This window comes from Sus scrofa, chromosome 6 (assembly GCF_000003025.6).
Source record: "Sus scrofa isolate TJ Tabasco breed Duroc chromosome 6, Sscrofa11.1, whole genome shotgun sequence".
NCBI classification, from domain to species: Eukaryota; Metazoa; Chordata; class Mammalia; order Artiodactyla; family Suidae; genus Sus; species Sus scrofa.
In genome coordinates this window covers 3,916,204-3,942,398 of record NC_010448.4, presented here as the reverse complement: position 1 = coordinate 3,942,398, position 26,195 = coordinate 3,916,204, and the positions used below count along the sequence as shown (strand labels likewise).

Below are 26,195 nucleotides of genomic sequence, written 5' to 3'. Positions count from 1 at the left end.
AAAGGAGAGCTGGCTCAGTGGGAGAGGGGCCGGAGCCTGGGCAGAAGAGCATGAGGCCTCTGAAAGCCCCCACACTTCACCCTCTGTCAGATGTCCCGCCTGTGGGGTGTCTGGGTTTTTGGTAGGTTGCATTTGAAAACGGACTTTTAAAGGCAGGACCCCCAAAGGCTGACCTCGTTGGCCTTGTGGAAGCTGGAACTTTTCTTTCCTCTGTCACCAGAGTAATTCACTGTGTACGGGAGGTGCCTCTGTGTCTGCTTACTCCCGACCTAGGAGGGTTTTTCCCCCCTTTTTTGCAGACTCACTGGTTTTTGATCAGTCCCAGATGTGCAACCCAGCATCACTCACAGGGGCTGATGGCTTGTCAAGGAAGGGAAATATGACGCAGGCGTCATTTCACTCCATCTTCAAGTCACTGAGCTGAGGTCTTCCCGGGATGGGGCATCTGGAGCCCCTCGTAAAGTCCCAAACAGAGGCGCTCCGTTCTGGAACAGGGAGACCAGGCAGAGCCGGCGGTGGTGGGACGGGCCAGCCGGGCCCTTTTTTATTTATTTTTTCCCTCTTGTGGTCAAGGACACATAAACACGAGGTTTATCATTTTAAAGTGCACGGTTCAGCGGCATCAGTACATGGGCAGTGTTGTGCAATTGTTGCCCCCGTCTAGTTCCAGAACATTTTCTTCAGCCCCCAAGGATCCCCCCCAGCCATTATTAGCAGGCACTCTCTATCCTGTCCTCCCCAGCCCCTGGCATCTACTCATCTGCTTTCTGTCTCTCTGGATGTGCTTATTCTGGAGAGTTCACATAAGCGGGATCATACAGTATGTGGCTTTTTGTGTCTGGCTTCTCTCACTGAGCATGAAGTTGTCCAGCTTCCTTCATGTCGCAGTTGTGTCACGCTCCATCTCTTTTTATGGCTGAATACTATTCCGTTGTGTGGCTAGAGCATCTTACATTTATCCACTTTTCCAACGATGGAAGTTGAGTCCATTTCCACCTTTTGGCTCTTGGCATAATGCTGCTATTAACATCTGCATCCACGTCTGTTTGAACACCTGCTTTCAGCTGCGTTGGGTCTACCCCTGGGAGGGAAAGAGCTGGAGCACATGGGAACGTAATTTTTATCTTATTAGGGAACACGCGTCCTTTTTTTCCTCTTAAAGAAGCGTCCGCTGAGATCTTCTTCTGTCGAGGCCTCTGCTGTGGGTGCAGGGAGATCCGGCATCTGGGTGTTGGGGGGAGGTGTCGACAGCTCCCCTGGGAGAGCAATTGGCAGAGGATCCTGCTGGGCATGATGCCCTGGGGGGCGTCCTGCCTTGTACCCCAGGCTGTGTGATTTGGGGTACTCGCTGACAGATTTCCCCCCCCCCGCCGCTCCAAGGCTGTGAGGACAGATAGTTTCTCGTGGTCCAGCCCGAGCAGAGATTTATCTCCTCTGATTGTCTCCAGTGCTGCATCAGCTTAGACGAAAACCACAGATTCCGGGGAAGAGGAACAGTCCTAATGAGGATTGTGCAACTTTTGGGGCCGTCATTTCAAAAAATATCATAAATTATGAAACCCCACATTTTCAATCCAAGGTTCTGGATCGTGTCCCACTGTGAGTGCCGAATGGTAAAGCCCCTGAAGGAAACCGAGCGGAGCCGCCGCTTCGTTTAGCGTTCCGTGGTCCCAGAATTGACCCTGCCCCGAAGTTCTTTCAGGTTGGAGAAGAATCTTGGGTCTCTCTAGGAATGAGGACCGGTATCCAGCTGGCAACTGTTGAGTCTGACTGATAAGGGCCTAGAAGTCCTTTTAGAGCCAAGAGGTGGCGCTCTGTGGACGGAAAGGGGCCGGTGGGTGGGTGGGACCTGGGGGAGGGTGTGCCATGCGGGGGGATGTGGGGGTCAAAGGCCAGAGGTGGGGAGAGGCCTGGCGCCCGGAGAATGACGAGAAGCTCCGAGTGGCTGGCTGGCTGGCTGGAGGGCGTCGGCTCCGGCTCCGGGGGCATGAGTCTCCCCGGAGGTGGGGTGAGCTGTGGTGGGTGTGGGCTTCCCGCCCTGGGCCGCGGGCCCTGGGAGAGTCACAGGGTGCTCTCTGAGAACAGACCACGGTGAGATGCGCACTGTCCCCCAAAGGGTAGGGGGCCTGTCCCTGCTGGTCCCCAAGGTGACTGAGCCTGTGCCCTGAGCCAGCGGCAAAGGCCTCCGATGCAGACGTCCCCGCACCTCTCTGTTGCAGCAAGGTGACCGTCCCAGGGCCTGCCTCCTGCCCAGTGTGTCCCTCTGCCCTGACCTCCAATTACAACAGAGTCTCCTCTCCGGCGAAGCCCGTGGCCTCTCTCTGTTCTGTTCTCTTTGGGTTTCATTTCACTCTTGCCCTTTGTTCGTGGCAGAAGCAATCAGGTTCTTGGCTCAGGCTGATCCCAGAAGGCTCCCCTTTTAAAGTGCCTTTCTTTCAACCCCCAAAGCGAGCCAACTTAAATAAACTGCGAAATATGAGCCAGAACAGGGAGATGGTAGAACGGTGGGCAGAGCTTGGGCAGGGGCTGCGCCAAGGGCTGGTGTTGGGCAAACACCGGCCTAAGGTGCGGTGTCAGGCGCTGCAAGAGGCCATGATCACCCCAAGCGGTGGTTCCCCAAGGCGGGTACCGGGACCGGCAGCGGCACCTGCGAACTTGCCAAAATGCCGATTTTCAGGCCCTGCCCCAGACCTCCTGAGGCTTTGGGGGTGGGGCCGGCAGTCTGTGTTCTAACACAGCTTCCAGCACTTTCTCGGTCCAGGCTGCAGCGTGGGACCTGCCGCCCTAGAAAGCCAAGAAGGCCTGCCCGGGGTCCCGGCCCCAGAACGGGCTGGGAGGGGCTGGCCGAGGGGGGTGGAATGTTCTGTTTACGAGGCCTGGTGTGACCAGGAAGAGGTCACGTGGTGAGGATGGAGTGAGTGGCTTGGGAGCCAGAATGACCTCTTGCGTCCAGAGCCGGGGCCCCTGGGAACGAGTTCTTGGCGTGTCCGTGGGGCTTTCTTCCGGAAGAGGCTCCACTGGTTGGCACCCGTTGCTCTGGGGCGTGAGCAAGTGTCCTGACGCTTCCAGCATCTTCCTCCAGCACACAGTGCGCCTCTTCTGAAAGAACAGGTCATCCCCCCCACCCCAGCATTTAAAATCTGTGTGTGTGTGTGTGTGTGTGTGTGTGTGTACGTACGTACCTGTCTGCTGGGTCTCTCCCACCCCAAACCGGCTCCCAACACAGCCCGTCTGTTCTCACGGCGGGAGGCACCGCTGCTTTAAAAACACTGCGCTTCACAGACCTTAAGATATTTTCAGCTTCGGCCTCGCTGTGGACAAAGTGCCCTCTCAGCCCGGGGATGAACCGGGCCCCGGCCGGGAGAGTCCAGGGCTGGCCCAGGTCGGGGCCCCGGCCGGGCGGGCCTCTGTCTGGCCTCTGGCACCTTCAAGTGCGCTTCGAGGGGCTGTCGGTGACCGGACCCTGGAGGCGTTCTCTTGCACGATGCGGTCCTGCTTCTCTGGAGCCCTTCTTCCAAAAGAAGCCAGAGCTGCTTTCTGTTTTTCCCCCTCTTTTAATTAAAAAATTTTATTTTTTCTTTTTTAGGGCCGCACCCGCGGCATATGGAGGTTCCCGGGCAAGGGGTTGAATCAGAGCTGCAGCTGCCGGCCTCCACCACAGCCACAGCCACTCAGGATCCGAGCCACATCTGCAACCTACACCGCAGCTCACGGCAACACTAGATCCTTAATCCCCTGAGCAGGGCTAGGGATCGAACCCGCATCCCCATGGATCCTAGTGGGTTCTTAACCCGCTGAGCCACAATGGGAACTCCCCCTTTAACTTTTCCCTTCAGCTTTTACTCAGGTTCGATGTGCTAAGAGGGATGCACAGGCATTCGTGCGCTGGGGGACGAGTTTTCTCCCAGGGCTCCCTCGCGAGCTGTGGCCCCAGAGCTGCAGCGTGTGGCCATATCCCCTGGGGCCCCTCCTGATGCCCCACCCCCGAGGATACCCGTTTGTGGACTTCCGATGGCCTCGGTTGGTTTTGCCTGGTTTTGAACTTCATGCGAAGGGAACCAGGCGTGTCTCATCACTGCGGTCTGGCTACGTTGGTTTCACATTGTGTCCATGAGCTTTGTCCGCGGTACTGCATCTGCCAGGCCCTCGCAGAATAGAACAGACCTGTCACCATAGGCTTCATCCCTCCCTCATTACACACCCACGCACACGCACACATGCACACACACGCACACATACCCCCCCTTAGCATTCAGAGCAAAATCAAGACTCCTGTCTTAGCCGTCAAGGCCCCTGGGCACCTGGCCCTGCCAGCCTCTGTGACCCCACTGGGCCTGTGCCTGTCCTTGGTCAGGCCACGACAGTGACCACCTCTGAGCCTCCGTCCGTGTGGTTCTGGCTGCCTCTCCCTCTGCCCAACCTCAGTGCCTATTTCCCGGCGCTGTCCTCCTCCAGCCCCGGCCTGTCTGTCCACTGATGTCCCCCCCGACCCCCAGGGACAGACAGACTGTTCACTCTCGTATCCCAAGGACTCCATGGCCACCTGAGGATTTGCCCGGGGATTTTCACCCGCGAAGGAGCAGATTCATTCCATAACCTGTTACTATAGAATCGGAGCTGGGCATCTCTGAGCTGGGTTCCAGGCTGTGACTCAAGCTTGCAGGTACCAGCCAATATCCGTGAATCATGCATTTCAGGCCGGAGGCTGGCCCAGGTGCTGCCAGCTCCATGGCCCAGGGCAGAGATGACCCGGGCTGCCTGGATTCACCGCGAGGAGGTCGGCACCGCGAGGAGGTCGGCCGGAGACAGGCCTCACACAGCGGAGGACGGCGGGCCTCTGCCGCTGGGCTCTTGACAACCACCGTCTCCATATGTTTGAATCCTCTCCCAGCCCCGGGAGAGATTCAGGGCTTTGTTTTGCCCCGTGAGGAACTGGAGGCTCCGAGATGCCTGGAGTCAGGATTCAGACGGGGGCTGACCCGGGGTCCACACTGTTTACGCTCCTGCCGGGAGGCCTGGGTTTCTGGTCCTGTGGCGGTGGAGGTTTCCTGCTGTTTATCCAAAGCTTTGCTGGGAGCTTTGTTCCCAAGGAGCCATCCACCCTCTGCAAGAAGGTCCAGGGGGCCCCGGGGCTAGGCACTGGCCACTGAAGACTGTATCCGTTTATTACCCAGTCACCCTGAAGTGGCTTCTCTTGTGTATTAACGTGGCTTGCATTTTTTTCCTTCTTTTTTTTTTAGGGCCGCACCTGCGGCATATGGAAGCCCCCAGGCTAGCCGTCGAATCAGAGCTGTAGCCACCGGCCTACACCACAGCCACGTCTTCGACCTCCACCGCAGCTCACGGCAACGCCAGATCCTTTACCCACTGAGCAAGGCCAGGGATCGAATCCGCAACCTCATGGATGATAGTCGCGTTCATTAACCACTGAGCCACGACAGGAGTTCCACAAACCTGGTTTTTAGTTTTGTGGGTTTTTTGTGGGTTTTTTTTTTTTTTTGCGCAGAATAGATGAAGAAAATGTTTGTTGAATGACTTTTTTCTTTCTGTTCAAACTTGTGTATATTCTGGGCATAGTATGTAAAAACCTGAGTGGGTTTCGAATATTGCACGAGTTCGGTTAAGCATGCTGGCGTTGTCCTGTGTAACTCAGAAGGACAGGGGGAAAGAAGGTGCCCATGGAGGTGGCATTTTTGTTAAGCCTGGTGTCTGGCCTTGTGGGGTGGGGGCAAAGTCATTGGCAGTGAAGAAAAGGGCCTATTTCCTCCGCTGTCCTGTCGAGAAGGCTTTAAGGAGGACAGACGGGATCCAGTGGAGGCAGGAGAACCCCCCCCCCCGCCCCCGCTATGGGATGTCTGGTACTTACCCAGCCGCTCTTCTCAGTCCTGGGATCTGCTGGAGACAGGCCGGGGTGTCCCCCGCCTCCTCCCAGCCCTCACTTCATTCCTGGAATTGCTGGGTGGTTTGTGGGTCTGCCTCTGCTCTGCCTTTGGCCTCGCTCACATGCTGAGTTCTTTTGCACTTCTGAGGAAGAGCAGAGCCCGGGGCGCTCCCGCCTTGGGGGTGAGCTGCCTTGGGGGTGAGCTGCGGGGTCCCTCGCTGAGGGAGCCCGGCTGTCAAGGGGGTGCAAGTAGAACTGGGCTGAGTAAGGAAGCAGGCAGTGTGGCGGCCTCCTTGGCATCGTCCTCAGGCATCTCGTGTGGCTGCGAGCAAGTTGCTGTTTGATTTAAGCCTGAGTTTCCTCATCTGTAAAATTGGGATCAGGCTTGCAGACACCGTCCGTCTTGCAGGGAGGATGAAACGTGAGATGCTGCCAGGAGAGGGCCCGGAACCACGCCTGCTGCTTCCGAGCCCACTCACCGAGGCTTGGCTGGGTTACCGGTGATAAAATCTCGCCGGGCAGTTAATACCTGCCGAGGTATCAGGTTGGATGCACAAGACACAGGGCCACCCAGTGGCGGGCTGGGGCTGGCTCACGCCAGCTCATGCAAGCCGATAGTTAAATTTTTAGAAAAGTTGTGGACCAGTTAAACACAACTGTTTTGTTGTTGTGGTTGTTGTTTGGAAGTACACATGATTTACGATGTTGTGTTAGTTTGAGGGGTACAGCAGAATGACTCACGTCTACACAGACACGTTTTCTTTCCTGGATCCTTTTCCCTTACAAGTTGTGAAGTGAGCATGGTTTCCTGTGGCGACAGCCATCATGAAACGTTATATAAACTTACAGTGAAATAAGTTGTGTTTAAAATGAACGTAGGCGTTCCCATCATGGCGCAGTGGAAACGAATCCAACTAGGAATGACGAGCTTGTGGGTTCGATCCCCGGCCTTGCTCAGTGGGCTAAGGATCCGGCGTTGCCGTGAGCTGTGGTGTAGATCACAGACGTGGCTCGGGGCTGGCGTGGCTGTGGCTGTGGCTGGCAGCTGTAGCTCCATTTAGATCCCCAGCCTGGGAACCTCCATATGCCAAGGACGTGGCCCTAAAACGCCAAAAAAAAAAGAAGAAGAAGGTGGTAATAAATACTCAAAACTTAGCACATCCTTTTTTTTTTTTTTTTTTTTTTTTACTACACTTTATATTCTCTCTGCTCTTGGGGTGGCTGGTGTCTATTCTGTGCCTATGATGGGAAAAGTACACCTTGGTGTGTTACTGGAAGTTCTTTCCAGAAACTCCACACGCAGCCAGCCCATGCTGGTGGCTTGAAATTGCCACGGTGGGAATATTTATACCAAGGGGATTGGCAGACGCTACAAATCAGGGTGGGTATTTGGGGGCTTCTTGAGCACCGGTTGTTAACTGTTTACCCATGGTCACTGGTTCCAGCCCTCCAGAGGCACCAAGTCTAGCTGGCCAGGCGGCTGGTGTGAGCAGGCGAGAGGCAGGCTGGTGAGTCCTTGGACCCCAGAGCCAATTAACTCAGCCGAGCTGAGCCCTGGAAGGAGACAGAGCCTCGAGCAGCCCTGGTCGCTGCACTGGGTGACTCTTGTCAGCCTGAATCTGGTTCCTGGCCAGATGGTCACATTCAGGCTGCAGACCCCGCCTGTGACGTCCCAGAACCCACTTCCCCAGGAAGTTGAGAAAAAGGGGCCGAGGTGAGCTGAAGTATATTTCAGTGTTAGGACAGGGCTTTTGTTTCGCATGCTGCCCCCGCCCCCTGCACATTAGACGTGTCATGGGATTTTTAAACATCAGATTCCATCTCAAAGCAGAGGTGGGGCTTGGAAATAATGTGGTGTAGGGAGATTAGCCGTCTTCACTGCCTTCCCCGCTATCAATTCCAGGCTTCCAGAAGCATTACTGCTTCCAGAGCACTTAACACCATCACCGTCATTTGAACAGCGGGCGCGATTAGCCGCTTAGCTGTGGGGTGCGCCGTGAGCCCTGTCATCTGTTGCCGCTCCTGTTGCTGCTCGGGTTCATCCCTCAGCCCCCGGCTCCTCTCTCGCCCCCAGCCCGCCCCCTCCCCCGCAGGCAGATGGAAGCTCGGGGATGACGCAGCCAGAGGGTCACTGTGTTCTGGAAGCTTCCAGGAGCTGAATCACGCCTGCAGACCTGTCGGTCTTGTTCACCACCGAGGCGCCAACAGTGTTCAATAAATATTTACGGAATGAATGTATGGGTCCCCTCCCAAGGGGATCAGACACTGGCCATCCGTGGGTGAGCAAGGCCGACAGGTCTGGGGCCGTGATTAAGCAGTGACCCTGGAGCTGAGTCTTAACCCACGAGCAGGAATTCCTCGGCGGGGCCTGGGCCGGGGGAGGGGCAGGTTGGGCTCATGGGCTGGGCTGCGGGAACAGCATGTGCAAAAGCAGAGAGCTTGGCACGCCTCGGAGCTGACGGCTGGCGGGCTCCCACCTCAGATTCATCTTTCTGGCAGACTTTCCCAAACACAGACGAAGGCAACCCGGGCGGGTGACGCATCGGACTTAAACTACGTTCTCCTGCCCTCCCTCCTGAGAGTTGAACTTGGGGCAGTGTGGCCCAGGGGATAGCCTTCAAAGAGACCCCAGGTGGGTTCGGGAGCCCACGGGGCTGCTGACGCCCCGAGTGTCCCTGGAGCCCTGGGGGGTGGAGGAGTGACGGCCGTGCTTCCAGAAAGCTGGATTTCAAGTCTCCATTCGACCTCAGACCAGCCCTCCATCCTCCCGGGCTCAGTTGTGTTGTCTGGAAAATGGGATGGAAGATAGCCAGAGTCCACATGCATCTGAAAGCTGCAGTGCTGCCATGGGAATGTGACTCCAGGTTGGGTCTCGCTGTTGGCCCTGGAGCTTGAAAGCTTTGCTGGTCCCCTCCCCGCCTCCCTGGTCTGTTCTCCTGGGACCCTGGCACCACTGTCTTTTCTCTGTGTCCCCGGGGGCTGGGTTTGGCAACTGTGGCCAAGGAGAGACGTCTCCCAGACATCGTCCTAGTAAATTGTGCAGCCATCCCCACGGGTGCTTTACTCGGTGTAAGGGGCCGGGGACAGAGTCGAGAAGGGCTAGGCTTGCCTTTGGCAACCCTGGGAGACGTGGGGGCACAATGCAGAGCGGAGGCGCGCGGGCCTCCCTGTCCAGGTACCAGAGGGCGCTCGGCCCGAGCAGGAGGTGTATCTGAGTCAAGGGATCCTCAGGGGATGGAGACTGGGTGGGTGCCGAGCGCGATGACAGGGCGTGTCTTGATGACACATCGCCACGATGTGAAGGTGTCACTCTCTGGGGGTGACACACTGGTACCTTCTCCTTAAGAGTCACTGTGTGACTGGGGGGACCAGGGCCTGTTTCCGCTGGTCCCAGCCCCTGGAGCCTTTTGAACGAAGGCTGCTCTTGTTCAGGAGAAGACACCTGGGTGGGTGGAGGGTGCACTTTGAAGCAGCAGTGGTTTCATTGTCCTTTCATGCTTCTGAGTTTTAACCTGTTTTACTCTTCATTCTTTCTAGGGCCGCACTGCAGCATGTGGAGGTTCCCAGGCTCGGGGTCGAATCAGAGCTACGGCTGCCTGCCTGTGCTACAGCCGCAGTAACACCAGATCCGAGAGGCGTCTGGGACCTACCCCACAGCTCGCGGCAACGCCGGATCCTTAACCCACTGAGGGAGACCAGGGATCGAACCTGCGTCCTCATGGACACTAGTCAGATTCATTGAGCCACGACGGGAACACCCTCTTTTACTCATTATTATTTAAAACCATTAAAATAGAGACGTGCAAAGGAGAGCAGGCGCGCCCCACTGGGGTCAGCCCCCAAGGACACACTCCTTTGGTCGCTGGGCCACGGCTCCTGCCAGCTCAGCGTGTCCGCCTCACGTGGACAGAGCTTACACTCGCCTGTATTCACTTGAGATTTTTGAGTAGAAACACGATGTTAAAGACAAGTTCCTTCACATTCTCCTTCCCAGTCCCATTGCCTCCACCCCGAGTCATCCGCCACCATGAACTTGGTCTGACCAGTCCCGGTTTTACTGTACAAACGTGCCCGTGCACATGCGCACACACACGCGCACACCATATGCAGAGGTGAACATACATCTCTAAAGCATGTGTATATGATATATACACACATGTGTACATACATAATCTCCATAGACTCTACACAATATGCTTTAAAATTTACAAAAAGAGAACCATTAGTGTGATATTTTTACAAAGTGCTTTTTTAGCCCAACTTGTATTTGAGCTTAGTTTCTACTGACACTCACAGAGCTCTGGCCTGTCCTTTTACCTGCTGTGTAATATTCCACCCAACTGCCCCACAGTTCATTTATCTGTCCCCCTACCGAGAGTGATTTGAATTGTGCCTGCCAGTGATTTATACCGAACCCAGGTTTTGGTCTAGTTGAGTCATAAAAGCAACTCATGTTTCTTGGCTTTAGGTGTAGCCTGCCCCTCAGGATGCTTAAATGTAGAATAAAGCAAATCGAGTGCTGCCGAGACGCCTGGGGCGGGGGGCGCTGTGATGTCAGTCCTGCCCCCCACTTCGTCCCAGGTCTTCGCCCACGTCAGCGCCTCTTGGCATCTCGTTCAGCCTGGGCTCTGCAGCTGGGACATGGTCATATATGGTGGTGTGACTAACGCAGGGAGAAGCGGGCCAAGAGCTTCCGAGGCATTGGCTTGGTTCCCATGGGGCCAGTGCGCACACAGAAGTCCTCTGTATGTCCCTGGGGCTCTGCCCCAAGGGGAACTCCTCGGCACGGGGCCCACATCTCACCCGCTTCAGAGAGCCAGGCTCCCCCTGGATGGGGATTATTTTTATCTGAGGCAAGGGCTTGGTCAGGTCCCTGGAGAGTTTCCAGGGTTGGTGATGGGAACTGCCTCGTTCCCATGGCTCCTCGGCTCCGCCCCCCACCCCCTCACCCCCGGGATGCCCGGGAGCCTGCCTCTGAGGGTGTCCTCCTCCAGCTGCCACCTTGCAGCCCCAGCCAATTCGACCGAGTGCACATCTGGTTGTCGCTAATGTGGCTTAAGAACAGTGGAGGCTTCTCAAAGTTCTGAGCCTCCCAGGGATTCTGGGTGGGTTTCTGAGCCCCTTGCTCCAACTTGCTGCGCTAAGTCAGGCCTCTCCTGCTGGGTGGGGGCTGTATTTTCTTCACCCGTCTCTCCAGTGCAATTGGGAGCTCCTCGAGGCCAGGGACCGCATCTTCTTCGTCTTCGTGCAGCGTCTAGCACAGAATAGGTGCCCGGCAGAGTTCGCTGGTGGCTCAGTGGGTTAAGGATCTGGCACTGTCACTCCTCTGGCTCAGATCACAGCTGTGACACGGGTTGATCCCTGGCCTCAGTTCGTCTGCATACTGTGGGTGCGGCCAAAAAAAATTGGTGCTCGATAAAGGTTGATGAGTGACCGACCGACTCTTCTTGGAGGCAAAGCAGAGGCGAGATGGTGGACGGACAGGCCCTGCCTTGTTTTCTTGGACCAGGCGGAGGGCCAGGAGGAAGACATTGCTTTGTGATCGTTAGTGGAGGTGACACCCATGGACCACAGGGAGAGAGGAGGCAGGATAGTGTGATGGGAGATCCCTGGGGTTCAAGCCGTAGCAGCAGAGTGGCCTTGGGGTCCCCGCTCTCAGGCCAGCTTCCTCATCTGTAAAACGGGACTGTCGCTAGGCCCATCTCCTGGGTTGTCGTGAGGCTTGGAAATGATGTGACTGGCACATGTGCGTGTGCAGAAAGGGTTCTTGAAAGGAGCACAAGGCACAGCAGAATTTCACCTAATAAATTAACTCCAGATCGTGGAATTTTAAAATTAGTAAGTGTTTTCCAAGACTAAGGCAGCTTTTCCTGCCATGCATGCCCTGGAGGAAAGGTCAGCAGGAGGCCTTATTTGGGAGAAGGGCTCGTAGCCCAAAGGCAATGGCCCATCAAGATCCTGGGAGGGTTGGAAGGTGAGGCAGTCCCTGCACTTGGCACCGTGTCCCTCTGAGACCAGTGATTCCCAGCTGACGTGACCACAAGGCTGCGCGCCTCGGCCCCCCCCTGGCCCGTGCCAGGGTTAGGGTTCCAGAAACACCCCCTGGGAAGCTCAGGTCCATGAAAGACCTCAAAGGTGCCGGGGTGCCAGCCGCCCTCTTCTGTCCCCTTGGCCCCGCTGCTGTGCTGATGGTCACTAGTTACCCCCAAGAGCCGCTAACTTAGGAACCAGCAGGGTGCATCCGGCAGAGCCTGTCGTGGGCTCCTGGTCAGACAGAAGCTGACCAGGGCAGGCCACCTGCCAGGCTGGTTGGTGGGCTTGCCAGGCAGGGACGGGGTGAGGGTGGGATACTCAGGCACCTTTGGGTCTTTTCGGCTGCCGCTTTCTCTGCGGATTCTCTTGGCAGAGCATGTGGCTGGGCCCCTGGGTGGGTTCTGGGAGGCTGTGTCTCAGTGTGTGATGGTTACGCGGCCAGCGCCCTGTGGAAGGGCTGTGATGGGAGGGGCCCCGTGCAGTGATGGGCCTGGGGACGCCTGACAGCCATGTCGGCAGCTGAGCCTTATGTGGCAGGGACTGGCAGGTGTGCCCTCACGTCGGCTCACGGCACATCCTTTGGTCACATGAAATGACTTTATCGGTCTCTTTGGGGGCAGGGGATGGAACTTAATTCAGGCCACAGAGCCCCTGGGGTCCTGAATGAGTAGAGTTACTGAGTCAAAATGAGAAAGGATGGAGCCAAGAGACGTTGGGTCCAAGAGCGGCCAAGCCAGGATGTCCTGTGTGGACTCGGGCAGCTGGCCTTGGGGGAGGCCCCCGGCTTGATTCCAGCTCCCGTCCGCACCGCTTCCTGTCTCGGGACGTGGATGGTTTCGCTGCCCTGAGCCTCCGTCTCTCTGTCTGCAAAGTGGGGAGAGCAACGATGTCGGGCCCGCTGCCGGCACTCGCGGGTTAGATACTGATGGCCGCTCTGCTTCCTTTCAGAGCTCGTGAGCACCCGGTCCTGCCACCCGAGGCCGCCCTGTCACCCAGCCCCTGCTGCCGCCGCCTAGAGCCATGCGCTGCGTCCTTCACGGCATCCCGGCCCTGGGGCTGGCGCTGCTGGTCTGCGGGGCGCAAGGCTTTTTCCTGCCCAACGTCACGCACTTGGAGAAGCTGCTCAGCAAATACCAGCAGGACAGGCCCCACTCCCGGGCGCGGAGGGCCATCCCCCGGGTGGACCAGGAGGAGATCCTTATGCTGCACAACAAGCTGCGAGGCCAGGTGTCCCCACCGGCCTCCAACATGGAGCACATGGTGAGCGGGGGCCCCGGCAGCAGCCCCCCACCCCCGTAGTCAGCCCCCCACCCTTGGCTCTTCCCCTGGGCCCTCCTGGCGGCGAGGGGAGGCGGCCTCGGACGTGGCGCGCCGACCCAGCTCTGCCCGCTCCCCGCTGTGTGACCCCGGCCCTCCTTAGCCGGTCTGAGCCTCAGCGCCCACGGTCCCACGGCGCGCGGCCCCCGGGACAGTTGGATGGTGTGTGCCGAAGGCCCGGCACAGACGCTCAGCCCCGGGGCTGGAGAGTTGGTGTCATCTTAGCATCACCCCCTCCCTTGGGCTGGCGGCTGAGTCCGTGAGAGGAGGAGGTAGAGAAGGATGGGGCGGGGGTCCCCAGGCATCTGGAGGAGCCCACGCTCAGGAGCCAGAGGGGCAGCCCACTCCCCCGTGCACGTCCCCAGCTCTGCCCCCACGTCTCTGTTCCCCATCCTCCCAGCCCCGGGGAGATGGGTGCTGTGACTCCCCCACTTGACAGGTTGGGAAACTGAGGCTGGAGGCAGAGGCTGATTCCTGCCTGGGTCTAGCTGACTCCCCAGCCCTGCTCTCATCCCCTCCGCACCCCTGTCCATTCCTGCAGCCCTCGGCCCAGGGCCACGGAGCCTCTCTTTCCTCTGGACTCAGCTGCCCCGTCCCCTGTGGGACCCCCTCCCCATAGGTGGACCCACCTGTGCCTGTGAGCTCCTTGGTGTCACTGTGCCCGCACGAGGTGGCCTGTTAACCTGCTGTCCTCTGGGAACTGGCTTTGAAACCGTTTTTTTCCCTCGTGAAAATGTCCAGGTGTTTATTGCAAAGGAGCGGCAGATGGGCCCCCTTTCAGATGCTGATGCCTGGGCAGCTGTGCAGACTCTTTCGGGTTGAGGTGGAGAGAGGATAGGTAGCTTTTTTGGGTGCAGACGCCTCCCCGCTCCTTCCCCAGGACCTGATCCTTTGGCTTCCCCATTGCTTTCTGGGTTGGTCCCCTTACAGCTTGTCCGCTTCCCACCCCGGGGCCCTCGTGCTGCCCACCAGGGAGCAGGTGTTTCCCTTGGCCTGACGCTTCCTGGGCCCCAGCCTGCCTGGGGTCCTGGCTCTTCCCGCCTCCTCTAGGGCATGGGCTGGGTTTATGCTCTTTTCCTCACTGCGCTGGTCTAGTGGTTTTTGGGAGATTCATGCAGGTCAAAGGAGCATAGATCTGCAGCCAGGAGGGGCAGGCCCTGGACAGTCCGTGAGAAGCCTGTGGCATTTTCTTATTGGTTTATTTCATGATATTTCTGGATTGCAGCTGGAATCTGGGTCCTTCGGTCTAAATAGCCTGCTTGTGGGGGCAGCCCAGTCTCCAGGGTGGGGTGGCTGGAGCAGGAGGCTGTGGGGCAGGCGAGGCAGTCTAAGGCCCAGCCTCCTTCCCCCAGCATCCTTGGCCCAGTGCTGCCCGTCCTGGTTCCACCCAGACAGGGGCACTCATTTGAGAAAGTGGGTACAGGGCTTCCTGCTCAGCTCTGCTCACTGGGGCTTCCAGCCACACTCCTTTGAAACAGGCTCAGCACTGAGAATTGGATTTTATAGCTCCAAAGAGTTAAGACACCCCATTTAGAGGTTTCATAAGTGGACAGGCTCTGGAGCCAGTCTGCCTGGGTTCAGGTAGCTGCCAGCTGTGTGACTTCAGCAGACTGCTTAGCCTCTCTGAGTTTATATTTCCTGACCAGCACAGTGGAGACAATACAAGGACCTTCTCGTAGAGTTGTCTGGAGGAGTCGATAAGATAACGTGTGATAAGTAGTAAATAAATGGTGGGAGTTCCCATTGTGGCTCAGTGGTTAATGAACCCAACTAGTATCCATGAGGATGCGGTTATGGTCGCTGGCCTCGCTCAGTGGGCTAAGGATGCGGTGTTGCCATGAGCTGTGGTGTAGGTCTCAGATGCAGCTGGGATCTGGCATTATTGTGGCTGTGGCCTAGGCTGGCAGCTACGGGCCTGATTCAACCCCTTGCCTGGAACTTCCATATGCCAAAAAAAAGGTAACCATACCGTTGCTATTATTTGAAGATCGTATTTATTTTAGTGGAGTGGGACCAGCACTTGGTGACAGCGTGCAGAGCAGGAAGAGCCCCCTTGGACGCCAGACGAGGCCAGATTGTTAAAGTTCCAGTTCCTGGCTGTGTGACCTTAGCCAAGTTACTTAACTTCTCTTGATAGTAAGGTTCTTGAAATCTGTGGCAATGGAAGTAAAACATACCTCAAGGGCTTGTTGGGAGAATTAAATAAGAAACTGGGGAGTTCCCGTTGTGGCGCAGGGCAAACGAATCCGACGAGGAACCGTGAGGTTGCAGATTCAATCCCTGGCCTCTCTCAGTGGGTTAAGGCTCTGGCATTGCTGTGAGCTGTGGTGCAGGTGGCAGACGCAGCTCCGATCCTGCGCTGCTGTGGCTGTGGCGAAGGCCGGCGGGCTACAGCTCCCATTAGACCCCTGGCCTGGGAACCTCCATATGCCATGGGCACGGCCCTAAAAAGCAAAAACAAATAAATAAATAAAATACAAAAGATAAATGAGAAATTGGTGCTGATGTTCCCTGGCAAATGGCAGGTGTTCAGGTGATGGCGACTCCAGTGGTACAGGACCCAGCACTGCCCCTTCCCCTGTGGTTACTTGAGAAAGTTAACTTCTTTAATAGCCAGATACCATTTCCTGAGGGCTCCTTTGCCTCCCACCTGGGGGCTCCATGCCTGCTCTCATTCAGCCTTCCCCCCAAATCCTATTCCAGGTACCATTAGCCCATTGAGAGATAGGGAAACAGAAGCACAGAGAGGTGAAGTCACTTGCTCAACGTCACACAGCAGACATGAGGCAGAACAGGGCATGATACCGGGTTCATCCAACACGCACGCTCTCACCAGCACACCTCACTGCCCTTTCGCTCGTTTCCTTCCGTGAGTTGTCCCCTTGGGGGAACAGAGTGTCCACTGTGCCTTTCCCTCACTGGGACAGGGACTAGCTGTGGGCCAGGTCTTCAGCTGGGAAAGCCCAGTGGGCAGGCAGTGAGGGGGCAGGTCGGGGCTGGAGCGAGTCCGAGGACCCGGGGTTCATCACGCGTCACTCACGCGTGCCTTGCTCTGGGTCGGCGGTCAGAGCACTGGGCATGGCTGAGGAAAGGGCCCTGACTGCCCACGTGTGTGTCGGCTGTAACCTCGCCACACAGCCACACCGCAAGTGCGAGGCCTGCACCCCTTCGCTGGGGAGACACTGCTTTGAGGTCCTCCTCTGTGCCGGGCCTGCTGCTGGCATCACAGGGATGAGGAGGTGCCTCTGCCCCTGCCACCGAGAGGAGGGTGGGCAGGGCGGGCAGGCGCAGAGGGAGCCCTGAGTCTGGCCCTGTCCTCTGCAGACCAGACATCACCTCTGCCTGTCTCCATCCTGAATTTGAGGAGCCTCGAACCCCCAGAGATCGGGGGGGTGTGTGTGTGTCTGCCTCTCCCTCACTCCTCCTGGCCTTCCCGCGCCCTCCCCACGGGGCAAGCAGGGTTCACATTGGTGAACCAGGGCTCAGACTAAAGAGGGAGCTTCTCAGGGGCCACGACCTGCAGGGTGGGGGCGGTGGGGCCTGCAGGGGCTCTGCCTGCCTCCCTGGACTCGAGCGGGCCCCCCGAGCCAGCCACTTCCAGACACATCTCGGTGCGTCTCTGCCCCCCGCCGCACCCCCACTGCCCCTCCGCCCTGGTGGACAGTGTTTACTTCTTGGAGCGTCAGGTGGCCCCAGCCTGGAGACGGATTCACCAACGTGGTGCAAGTGGCTGTTGGGGGTGGCCTTTAGTCTGGGAGGCAGGAAGGGGGCTGCCCAGCGTCAGGGAGCCCCGAAGGGGGCTCGCAGCAGGACTGGCCGCTTGGAACTGCAAGATCTGCTGAGTCCAGGGAGCAGCACCCTCTGAAGGCAGGGTCTGCCCGGACAGGCTTTTGGTGCGCCCCCCACATGTGGCAGGGCCGGAGCTGCCCCCGAGGGGCTGCCCTCCCTGCCCGCAGCTGGAGCATCTTTGCGTGGCCTCTGGGCGGGGGCCGGGCAGCCGCTGGCGCCCAGGGCAGGAGGGCCACTTGGTGTTGGTTCCTCCGCAGAAGAGGAGGGACCCGGCTCCCTGGTTCCCGGGCTCTTTGTAGAGGGGTTCCCTGCGTGCCCTGGGTCGGCCGGGGCTGGGGCCACTGCAGAGTCCTTGGCCCTGACCCCTGACTCGGTGGGCAGTGCTGGAGGGGGAGGACTGGGCCAGCTGAAGGCATTTCTTGCTGCTTAAAAAAAAATATATATATATCATGGTAACAGACGTAATATAAAATTTACCATTTCAACCGTTTTTAAAAGCACTGCTCAGCGGCAGGAAGCGCCCTCACCCCGTCGTGCGGCCATCCGTCACCACCATCCATCCCTGGGATGTATTCGTCGTCCCATTTCACAGATAAGGACACTGAGGCTGAGAAGAGGGACTTGCCAGCATCCCGGAGAAGTCAGGGGCCGAGCAGGAGCTCTGAGGACACCTGGGGTCCTGGCTCCTCTAAATTATTTGCCGACCGGCCACTTCCCGCCGGCTGAGTTAGGGACCCGTGGGAGACACACACAGGGTCCCTGAGCCCAGTGTCACCCCGGGCCCGGCTGGGGGCCTCTCTGCAGGTTGCCTGCTCCCCCCCCCATCCCTGACCGTGACCTCCTGGTGTCATTTCTCCTCTCCCCGCAGACCTGGGATGAAGAGCTGGCGAGGTCGGCGGCGGCCTGGGCCCAGGAGTGTATCTGGGAGCACGGGCCCACCAGCCTGCTGGTGTCCATTGGGCAGAACCTGGCCGTGCACTGGGGCAGGTAAGAGCCACCGCGAGCCCCGTACGTGCAGACTGGGGTCTCACTCATGTCGCCGAACCGCCAAGGCCGCGTCGGTGTCTGCTAAATGTCACCCCGAGACCTCCCCCAGGTCAGCTGGGCCGCATTCCCGAGCGCCTGAGCTGCTGGGGGCCCCTCTCATCCCCCGTCCCCTGTCCCCGGGGCCGAGGGCTGGTTTCAGGAGGGAGTGCAGGAAATGGCTTTTGACCCATGAAGACTCACTGACCAGCCCTCCACGTGCGGTGCACACGCGTCCTCGGAACCGGGGCCCGGGTGTCTCCCGGGGGCTCCTGCTTTAACACTGCCTTGATCGTTGAAAAGTCGGCCTGGACTGGAAAGAGCCTCTCACAAATACAGGCCAGGCTTTGCTTGCCCTCAAATCCAGTATTTCCAACTCCTTAAGCGTGGAGTCTAATGGGACCCCAAGCAGCCGCCCTTCTCTTTAGCCAGGGCCCTTCCAGGACGGAAGCTGGACACGTGTCCTGACAGGCCTCGAGCTGTGGCTTCATCGATGTGGCAACACGTGTTCTTTGCTGCTTTTTATAAAGTCGGTCTTCTGACAGCATTAAAAGAAAGTGTCTAGGGAGTTCCCTGGTGGCCTAGTGGTTAGGGATCCGGTGTTGTCACTGCTGTGGTTTGGGTTCGACCCCTGGCCCGGAAACTTCTGTATGCTTCGGGTACAACCTGATACATACATACATACGTAAATGGTTGCGTTTATTAAAAAAGAAGAGGAAGAAAAAAAGGAAGTGTCTAAAGGGAACAAAACCCATCCCTCGGCTGCCTGGTTCAGCTCTGTCTGTGTTCCTAGCTTCCTGGGGCTGCGTCTGGCTGTGGGCCGGCATTTTTTCGCATCGTTGTTGTAACGTGGCCAGCCAGCTGTTAGTTCTTTTTTTCTCCCTCTCACACAATGTTGAACAATTTTCTATGACATAGTTGTCCTGGTTAACACCTCGTCAGGGCCGCCTGCGGGCCGTCAAGTTGACAGACCGGAATTTAGCTATTCCATTCTTTTGATTTTTCTTCTTAGCTACCCCAGGGCTTGTGGAAGTTCCTGGGTCGGGGATTGAACTCTTGCCACAGCAGCAAACCAAGCCATGGCGGTGACAACGCTGATCCCTAACCCCTTGAGCCACAAGGGAACTCCTAGCCATTCCGTCCTTGTCGTTAGCGGGTTACGTTTTTGTATGTTGGCTCCTTTGAATGAGGTAGTAGGAAAACTGAGGAGGGGATTGACAGGGCAGAGGGCACAAAGCCTGTCCCCCTTCTGCGTGAATATCGCTGAGTCACTTTCCAAAAGAGCCCCCTCCTCCTCCGAAGCCGCCTCGGCAGACAGCTGTTCTTGTCCCCAGTGGCACAGCCTGGCGGTGGGGCTCTGGGGCGGCGGAGGGCCGGGTGGGTCCTGTGGCTTTGGACGCTGTTGTGGCCTGCGTCTCCCTCCCCGAGCTGACCCCTCCCTGGCCACCGCACTGGCCGCCACCATCCTCTGGGTCCTGACAGTCATTGTTCCAAGACCTCCAAGTGCCCGCTCACCAGAGTGTGCCCAGCAGTGCCCAGCGCCCTGTGCCTGTTCTCTTTATTGAAACCGCTTTGTTTATACTTGCTGGTGGCAGTGACCCAGGCCTTGCCTCTGGTTTATTTTCTTTCCTGGTAAGAAAATAACTGGTGCCAACCTGGCAGACAGGGCCAAAACGAGGGGACAGCATCCACTGATGGTGACTGGGGGCGCAAGAGAAGACGCAGGTGATAAAATCCCCGGTGCAGGGTTGGTACCGGGTTGCCCGCTGGCTGCAGCGCTCTGCGGCCCTGCCGGTTCCTGCCCCTTGTAGAGTTTTCTGCCCTGATTCTGAGTCCTTGGGTCCCCTGGCAGCTGAGGAATGACGCTGTCCTGGCGGTGCAGGGACACGAGGCCTTGGGCTCCTCTTTGCATGTGACTGGGACCTGTCCCCTAGAGCCAGCTCTCTCCCTGCTTCCACGCCTCCCCTGCCGCAGGGGGTGTCCCGGCTGTGCATCACCTGTTCGGTTACTTACCTCTTTCTCCACTTGGCAAAGCATCCCCAAGTTCCCCAGGCCAGGGATCAAACCCGAGCCACGGCAGCGACAACGCCGAATCCTTACCTACTAGGCCACCAGGCAACTCCCTTCACGTTGACTTTGTTTTTTAAATTTTTTCTCAACTACCAGCAGCATGGAGAGTTTCTGGGCCAGGGGTCCGTCCGGAGCCACAGCTGTGACCTATGCTGCAGCTATGCTGGCTCCTTTAACTCGCCTTGCCTGGCCGGCAATGGAACCTGCATCCTGGTGCTGCAGAGACACTGCCGATCCCATTGAGCCACAGCGGGACCTCCTACTTGACTTTAAATGGACCCACACCTTCGATTTTGTCTTAAGCAGTAATATCTCTGAAATATGGGGTTCGGGGGCTGCATATAGTTTCCTAAATGGACATGAAAATAAATACGTAATTATTAACATTAAAAAGGACTTACTAGGGGCCAGGTAAAAGTTTCCCGCACGCGCAGGTGTCATCCAGGGACCCTGCTGGAACCCAGAGGGCCTCCAGGGGTGCCCAGGGGAGCTTCTGGCCGATTTGGGTTTTGAGCACCTTTAGCAGGTGCTGGCTGGGCCGTGGGGCTGCTGGCTGGAAGGAGCCCCTCCTCCGACTGTCGCTGTTGGGCGCATGGTGGCCGGGACTTGACAAGCCGCTCCGCCCTGCAGGTACCGCTCTCCCGGCTTCCACGTGCAGTCCTGGTACGACGAGGTGAAGGACTACACCTACCCCTACCCCCATGAGTGCAACCCCTGGTGTCCAGAGCGGTGCTCGGGAGCCATGTGTACCCACTACACGCAGGTAAGTGGAAGGTCAGGCGTGGCCTCAGCCCGGCACCCACGGGCATCACTGGCCCCAGGCCCGGGGCACTGTCGCCCCATCAGCAAACCTCTCTTGGGTCCTTGCTTCCTTCGCTCCTTGAATTCAGAGCTGCTCAGAACCGAGCTCTCTGTGGCTTGCTCACCACATGGACGCCGAGCGTGAGCCCTAGAAACACCTTCGGCATTCGTACGTTGCTGCGGCGTCTTCCTTGTGTGTGTTTTCGTGTGTTCTTTTTTTTTTTTTAGGGCTGCGACCGCGCCATATGGAAGTTCCCAGGCTAGGGGTTGAATTGGAGCTGCAGCTGCCAGCCTACACCACAGCTCACAGCCATGTTGGCTCTAAACCCACCACGTCTGAGACCTACACCACAACTGGCAGCAACGACGGAGCCTTAACCCACTGAGCAAGGCCAGGGATCCAACCCACATCCTCATGGGTACTAGTTGGGTTCTTAATCCACTGAGCCGCAGCAGGGACTCCACTGGTGTTGTTTTTGTCTTGTTTTGTTTTTGTCTTTTTGTCTTTTTCTAGGGCCGCACACGCGGCATATGGAGGTTCCCAGGCTAGGGGTCTAATCAGAGCAGTAGCTGCCGGCCTACACCACAGCCACAGCAACGGGGGATCCGAGCTGCATCTGCGACCTACACCCCAGCTCATGGCAATGCCGGATCCTTAACCCACTGAGTGAGGCCAGGGATCAAACCCGCAACCTCATGGTTCCTAGTGAGATTCGTTAGTCACTGCACCACGACGGGAACTCCTGCTGTTTTTTAAGCAAATGTATGGACCTTCCATGGGTTAGAGAAAGAATCGGGTGCTTCACCCCTTCCACACACAGCCCTTTATTGCCAGCACCCTGTGGATCCAGGCCAGGTTATGTCACCCTGTGTGCCTTGCCCCTTGAGCCCTGATGTGTGGATGTCACCCTTTCAGATAGTCTGGGCCACCACCACCAAGATCGGCTGTGCTGTGAACACCTGCCGTAGGATGAACGTCTGGGGAGATGTTTGGGAGAACGCGGTCTACCTCGTCTGCAATTACTCTCCAAAGTAAGAACAAGGGACCCAGTTTTATGGGTTTGGGTGCAGTTTCCAGTCATGGAAGACCCATCTAAACCCAGCTTGCATGGTGGAGTCTCTTCACTCTTTCGTGTGACGAGGCCTCTAGAGGTTGGCGCACCTAGATTAGCTTCCTAGCTCAGCAGTGTCAATGAGAACGCAGGCTCTCTCTGTCTTCTTGCTCTCTGCTCCTCGCCTCGTGGTCACAAGATGGCTGCAGAGCACAGGACCTCACATCTTCACTAACAAAAGGGAGGAGAATCATACAAAAGGGCTCTCTTCTTAGGCTTTTCTCACCCCGGCCCACTTTCTCCTTATGTCATTGGCCAGAAGGAGACCATTCACGGACAAGGGAGAACAACACTGCCCCCCCTGGCTTAGGCCAATGAAATGAACCCCACTGGCTTTGCGAGTCATCCTCTGGGCGACCTGAGTCAGACAGAAGCCGGAATAGCCGTTGGCTGGGCCCCCGGTGGGGTCTGCCCTAGTTCATTCTTTTTCTCTGGAAACATGCAGCGGGTAGCACCCTAGAAAACAGGTATTCTTGCCGGTCCTGGTTTGTGCATCTGAATATTTCCCTCCGCAAAGGGGCCACATCAGGCCTTCATGTCGTAGCCCCTCTTCCTCTTCACAGCATCCTGAGATCATCGCCGTGTCGCTTAGCCCTGTGCTCTCACCTCTGCTGCTCATCAGACAAACATGTGCTGATTCTCAGAGAACAGCTCACCCACTTTCCAGCCTGTGGTCTGCACGCCGGCCACGGGCCTGGCCGCCGTCCTAACCCTGGGCCCTGCAGGCGGTGGGCCCTTGAGGCATATTTTCTCAGTGACTGAAGGAAGCAGGACTGACCTCATTTACTGGGTTGGGCCAGGAGCAGCCGTGGGAAGGTGGGGATGAGGTCGGGAGGAAAGCGGCAGCTCTCGGGAAACCAAACCTACGGCTGTGGGGGCAGCGCCTCGGCAGCCCACGGGGCGAGGCGGCGGTGATGTCATCATGGGGTCCCCAGCCCCACGGAAGCCCAAGAACCTGGCCCTCCGTGGGGGACTCCTTCCTGGCAGAGCAGCAGGGGGGAGCGAGGGACAGTTGGTTCCAGCCTTCATGTTCAGAGAGACACCAGAAGGCCCGATCGGAATCCCATTCCCCCTGATTCGGCCCCTACCCTTTGCTTTACCAACACGGTGACTTGCGTACAGCAGAAGACGCGGATCCTGAGTGCACAGCTCGATCCATTTTCACACGTGTAGATACCGGGTCAGCACAGGCTGCTGTAACGAAACAGCCCGTACACGGGGCAGCCCGACAACAGGCCTTTACGTCTCTGGAGGCTGGGAGGCCGGGGCAGGGCCCAGCAGGGCTGGTTTCTGGTGAGGGTTCTCTTCCCGGCCCGCAGAGGGCTGCCTTCGCCCCCGCCTTTGGGGGTGGCTCCTTCGTGTGTATGTCGGGTTTGGGGGGTGGTTAGAGGAGGAGGAGGGAGGGAGACGCAAAGGGGCCAGCGGCTCGTCTCTTCTTAGAAGGAGGCTGATCCCATCGGAGGAGGGTCCCACCTGGTGATTTAACCTTCGACTCCTCTGAGGCTCCATCTCCAAATGCAGCCACCCCCGAGTGAGGGTTCCACCTCTGAGTGGGAGCGGGGGGCGTGCAGGCGCATGCACACGCCCTGTGTGTGTATGTCCCATCCGACCACCCCCAGGTCAGGGTAGGGAGTATCCCGGGCCCGGGCTGGAGGCGGGGCTTCCCTTGCACCCGAGCGACCAGGATTCTGACACCTCTCTCCGCATCGGTCAGTCTGTCTGGTCTGGCCGCTCCTCTGAATGGACAGATACGGCCTCTGATGCCCACGACTGCCTCTCAGCGCCAGAGCTGGGAGGTTCGTCTGTGGTGTCATGTGTTCAGGGGATTTTTTTTTTTTTTTTTTCAATGGCTCTGTGGTGTCCTCGGCCTCTTTCTTCAAGTCTGAGCCCCCAGCCATGCAGGGGGCAGTGGCCGAGAGGGTGGGCCCTGGAAAGGTGTCTGGGCTCCGATCCCTTTGGTGGGTGGGGGTCGGTCCTGGGCCTTGATGGCCTCGCAGGTGTGAGGGCAGTCACGTTTGGGGGCTGGTGGAGAGGCTGCAGGACGCGGGGCCAGGGCCTGGCTCCCAGCTGGCGTCCACAACCGCGAAGCCTGAGAGTGGCTCCTCCTGCTGTGTGCGGGGTGTGGCTTGTCTTGGAGAAAATGTGCGACCTACAGACACTGGTGGACTTGGCCGGGGGGAGGGGAGGAGCCCGTCTGGGAGCCCAAGGGGTCTGAAGTAACCCTACTGAGCCCACCTGGTGACAGGGCAGGTGCCAGGGCGCTCTGGGTCTGCCTGGCGATGGTCCATTGGGGGGGGGGCCCACCAGCCGGTATCCGGGTGGAGGCACTCAGAGAGTGGGGGCCGCAGCCCGGCGTGGGTGTTATCTTGCGTCTGTGGGTGGGATCATAACAGCCCCTGCCCACCTTCCCCAGGCCTCGCCCGCACCCTGCTGTGGCCCTGGGTGTTGCCGTGCTGCTGTTTTAAGCCATTCGAGGGCAAAGAGTGTGTTTCTTGCACTCCGTTGCCCAGCCAGCTCTGGCAAGAGCCCCCAGCCTCCGTGAAAAGCTGTCAGAAACACCGCCCAGATGAGCCGATTGATTTAGGAAACGCTCAGAGAGCGTGTGGCCCTCACCAGGAGCTGCCCAGCGCCCCCTTCGTCTTAGGCCCCCCCCACCGTTACCCCATTACAGAGGAGGAGATGGCTCAGGGCTGAGGGGCGCTGGCGGGGCCCACCCAGCACGGGGAGCCTGCCCCTCACCGCCTGGCCCCGCGGCCTGGCCTTGAATCTCTCTCCTGAGTGAGCACGTGGATAGCTGGGGCGACCTTGAGGGAAGTTTCTAGAACAAATCTAGACACTGGTCCCCCACACTCACCACTCCAGCTTGTGCTGCCAAAGGCCCAGGTGCTACAGGAAGGGCTTGGGGACTCCGTTCCCCAGCAGCTACCTGGCTCCTGGAGAAGTCCCACCCCGTGGCCTCTGCTTCCTGCCCTGGGAACTTCACAGGGAGGTGGGTGGTACCCAGGGCACCTCGGTCCCAGCCCCTGGAGCTGAGCGTGGTCCACGGCTCTGAGCCCCACAGCCTGGGTTCAAATCGTCGTCCTCCCATCCCTTTGCTGTGTGACTCGGGCAATCCCGTAACCTCTCTGAGCCTCAGTGTCCTCTTCTGAAAAAGACTGAATTCCAGCACATCCCTCCTGGGCGCTGGAAGGCTGGAGTGAGCCGGCAGGTATGTGGTAAGGACCCGGGGAAGGCAAGGAACGCCCTGGAACAGGCGACCTTGACTCGTTTGACAAATGGCTTCAAAGGGGATTCCAGCAGCTTCCCAGCGCAGGGGCATTGGGGCTGGGGGTGCAGACAGTGTTCAGAGTTGTCGGGGAGCAGTGTGGGTCCTGGTTGGGCCCCAGGACCAAGGTGCTGGGGAGACGGATGCTTCACAGCCTCTGCCCGGGGCTCTTCTAGAGTGCTCTGGGCCGTGCACAGGGGGCTCAGGGCGGGCGCCTTTCCCTTGTCACACCTTCCCTCCTGCCTGACTGCGTTCAAGGCCCCGAGAGGGTCCAGAAAGGCGAGGGGGGCGCCCAGGCCTGAGTGGCGGCCCCCTGACAGTGTTTCTGGTCTGTCCTCAGGGGGAACTGGATCGGAGAAGCCCCCTACAAAACCGGCCGGCCCTGCTCCCAGTGCCCGCCCAGCTACGGAGGCGGCTGCAGGAACAACCTGTGTTACCGAGGTAGGACGCCACGTCGGAGCCCTTGGCCGTCTTTCCCCTCCAGCTCCCGCGTCAGAGCCGCTCAGCCGCAGTCCCTCCCGCCCTTGGCCTCCTGCTCCCTGGGGGACAGCGGCCTCTGGGACCCCCCCCCCACCACCCCGGGCATCTCCCGTGGGCGCACCGGCCAGACACACCCTGCCCTCTGGGTGCTCAGAATTTGGTATGAAACAGACAAAAAGAAGGAATTTAAAACAGCTGAAAGACGGCTGTTCCGGGCGAGCTGCAGGCCGGGCTGTCTTCTTGATGTCAGCCCACCCCTCCCCAACGCCCGTCCTTGTCCCCGCAGCCACCCCCAGGGGCAGCACGCCCAGCCCAGCCCCCGACTCGAGGCCCCCACCCCCAGCTCAGGCCAAGCAGCGCTTTCAGCAGCTGTGTACTTGGCACCCCTTGTCTGTGGGCCCCTCAGGTCAGTTCTACTCTCTCC

At 58.3% G+C, this 26,195-nt stretch overlaps 1 protein-coding gene across 1 annotated transcript in view; it reads left to right on the top strand.

The window, feature by feature from the left end:
* CRISPLD2 (cysteine rich secretory protein LCCL domain containing 2) overlaps positions 1-26,195 on the top strand; it is a 62,878-nt gene that overhangs the window by 2,194 nt on the left and 34,489 nt on the right. Inside the window, exons 2-6 of the mRNA XM_021093723.1 lie at positions 12,863-13,174; positions 17,889-18,007; positions 20,744-20,876; positions 21,831-21,946; positions 25,632-25,732. Coding sequence (XP_020949382.1) covers positions 12,935-13,174; positions 17,889-18,007; positions 20,744-20,876; positions 21,831-21,946; positions 25,632-25,732 — 709 coding nt within the window. The 5' untranslated portion in view covers positions 12,863-12,934. The remainder of the gene's footprint in view (positions 1-12,862; positions 13,175-17,888; positions 18,008-20,743; positions 20,877-21,830; positions 21,947-25,631; positions 25,733-26,195) is intronic.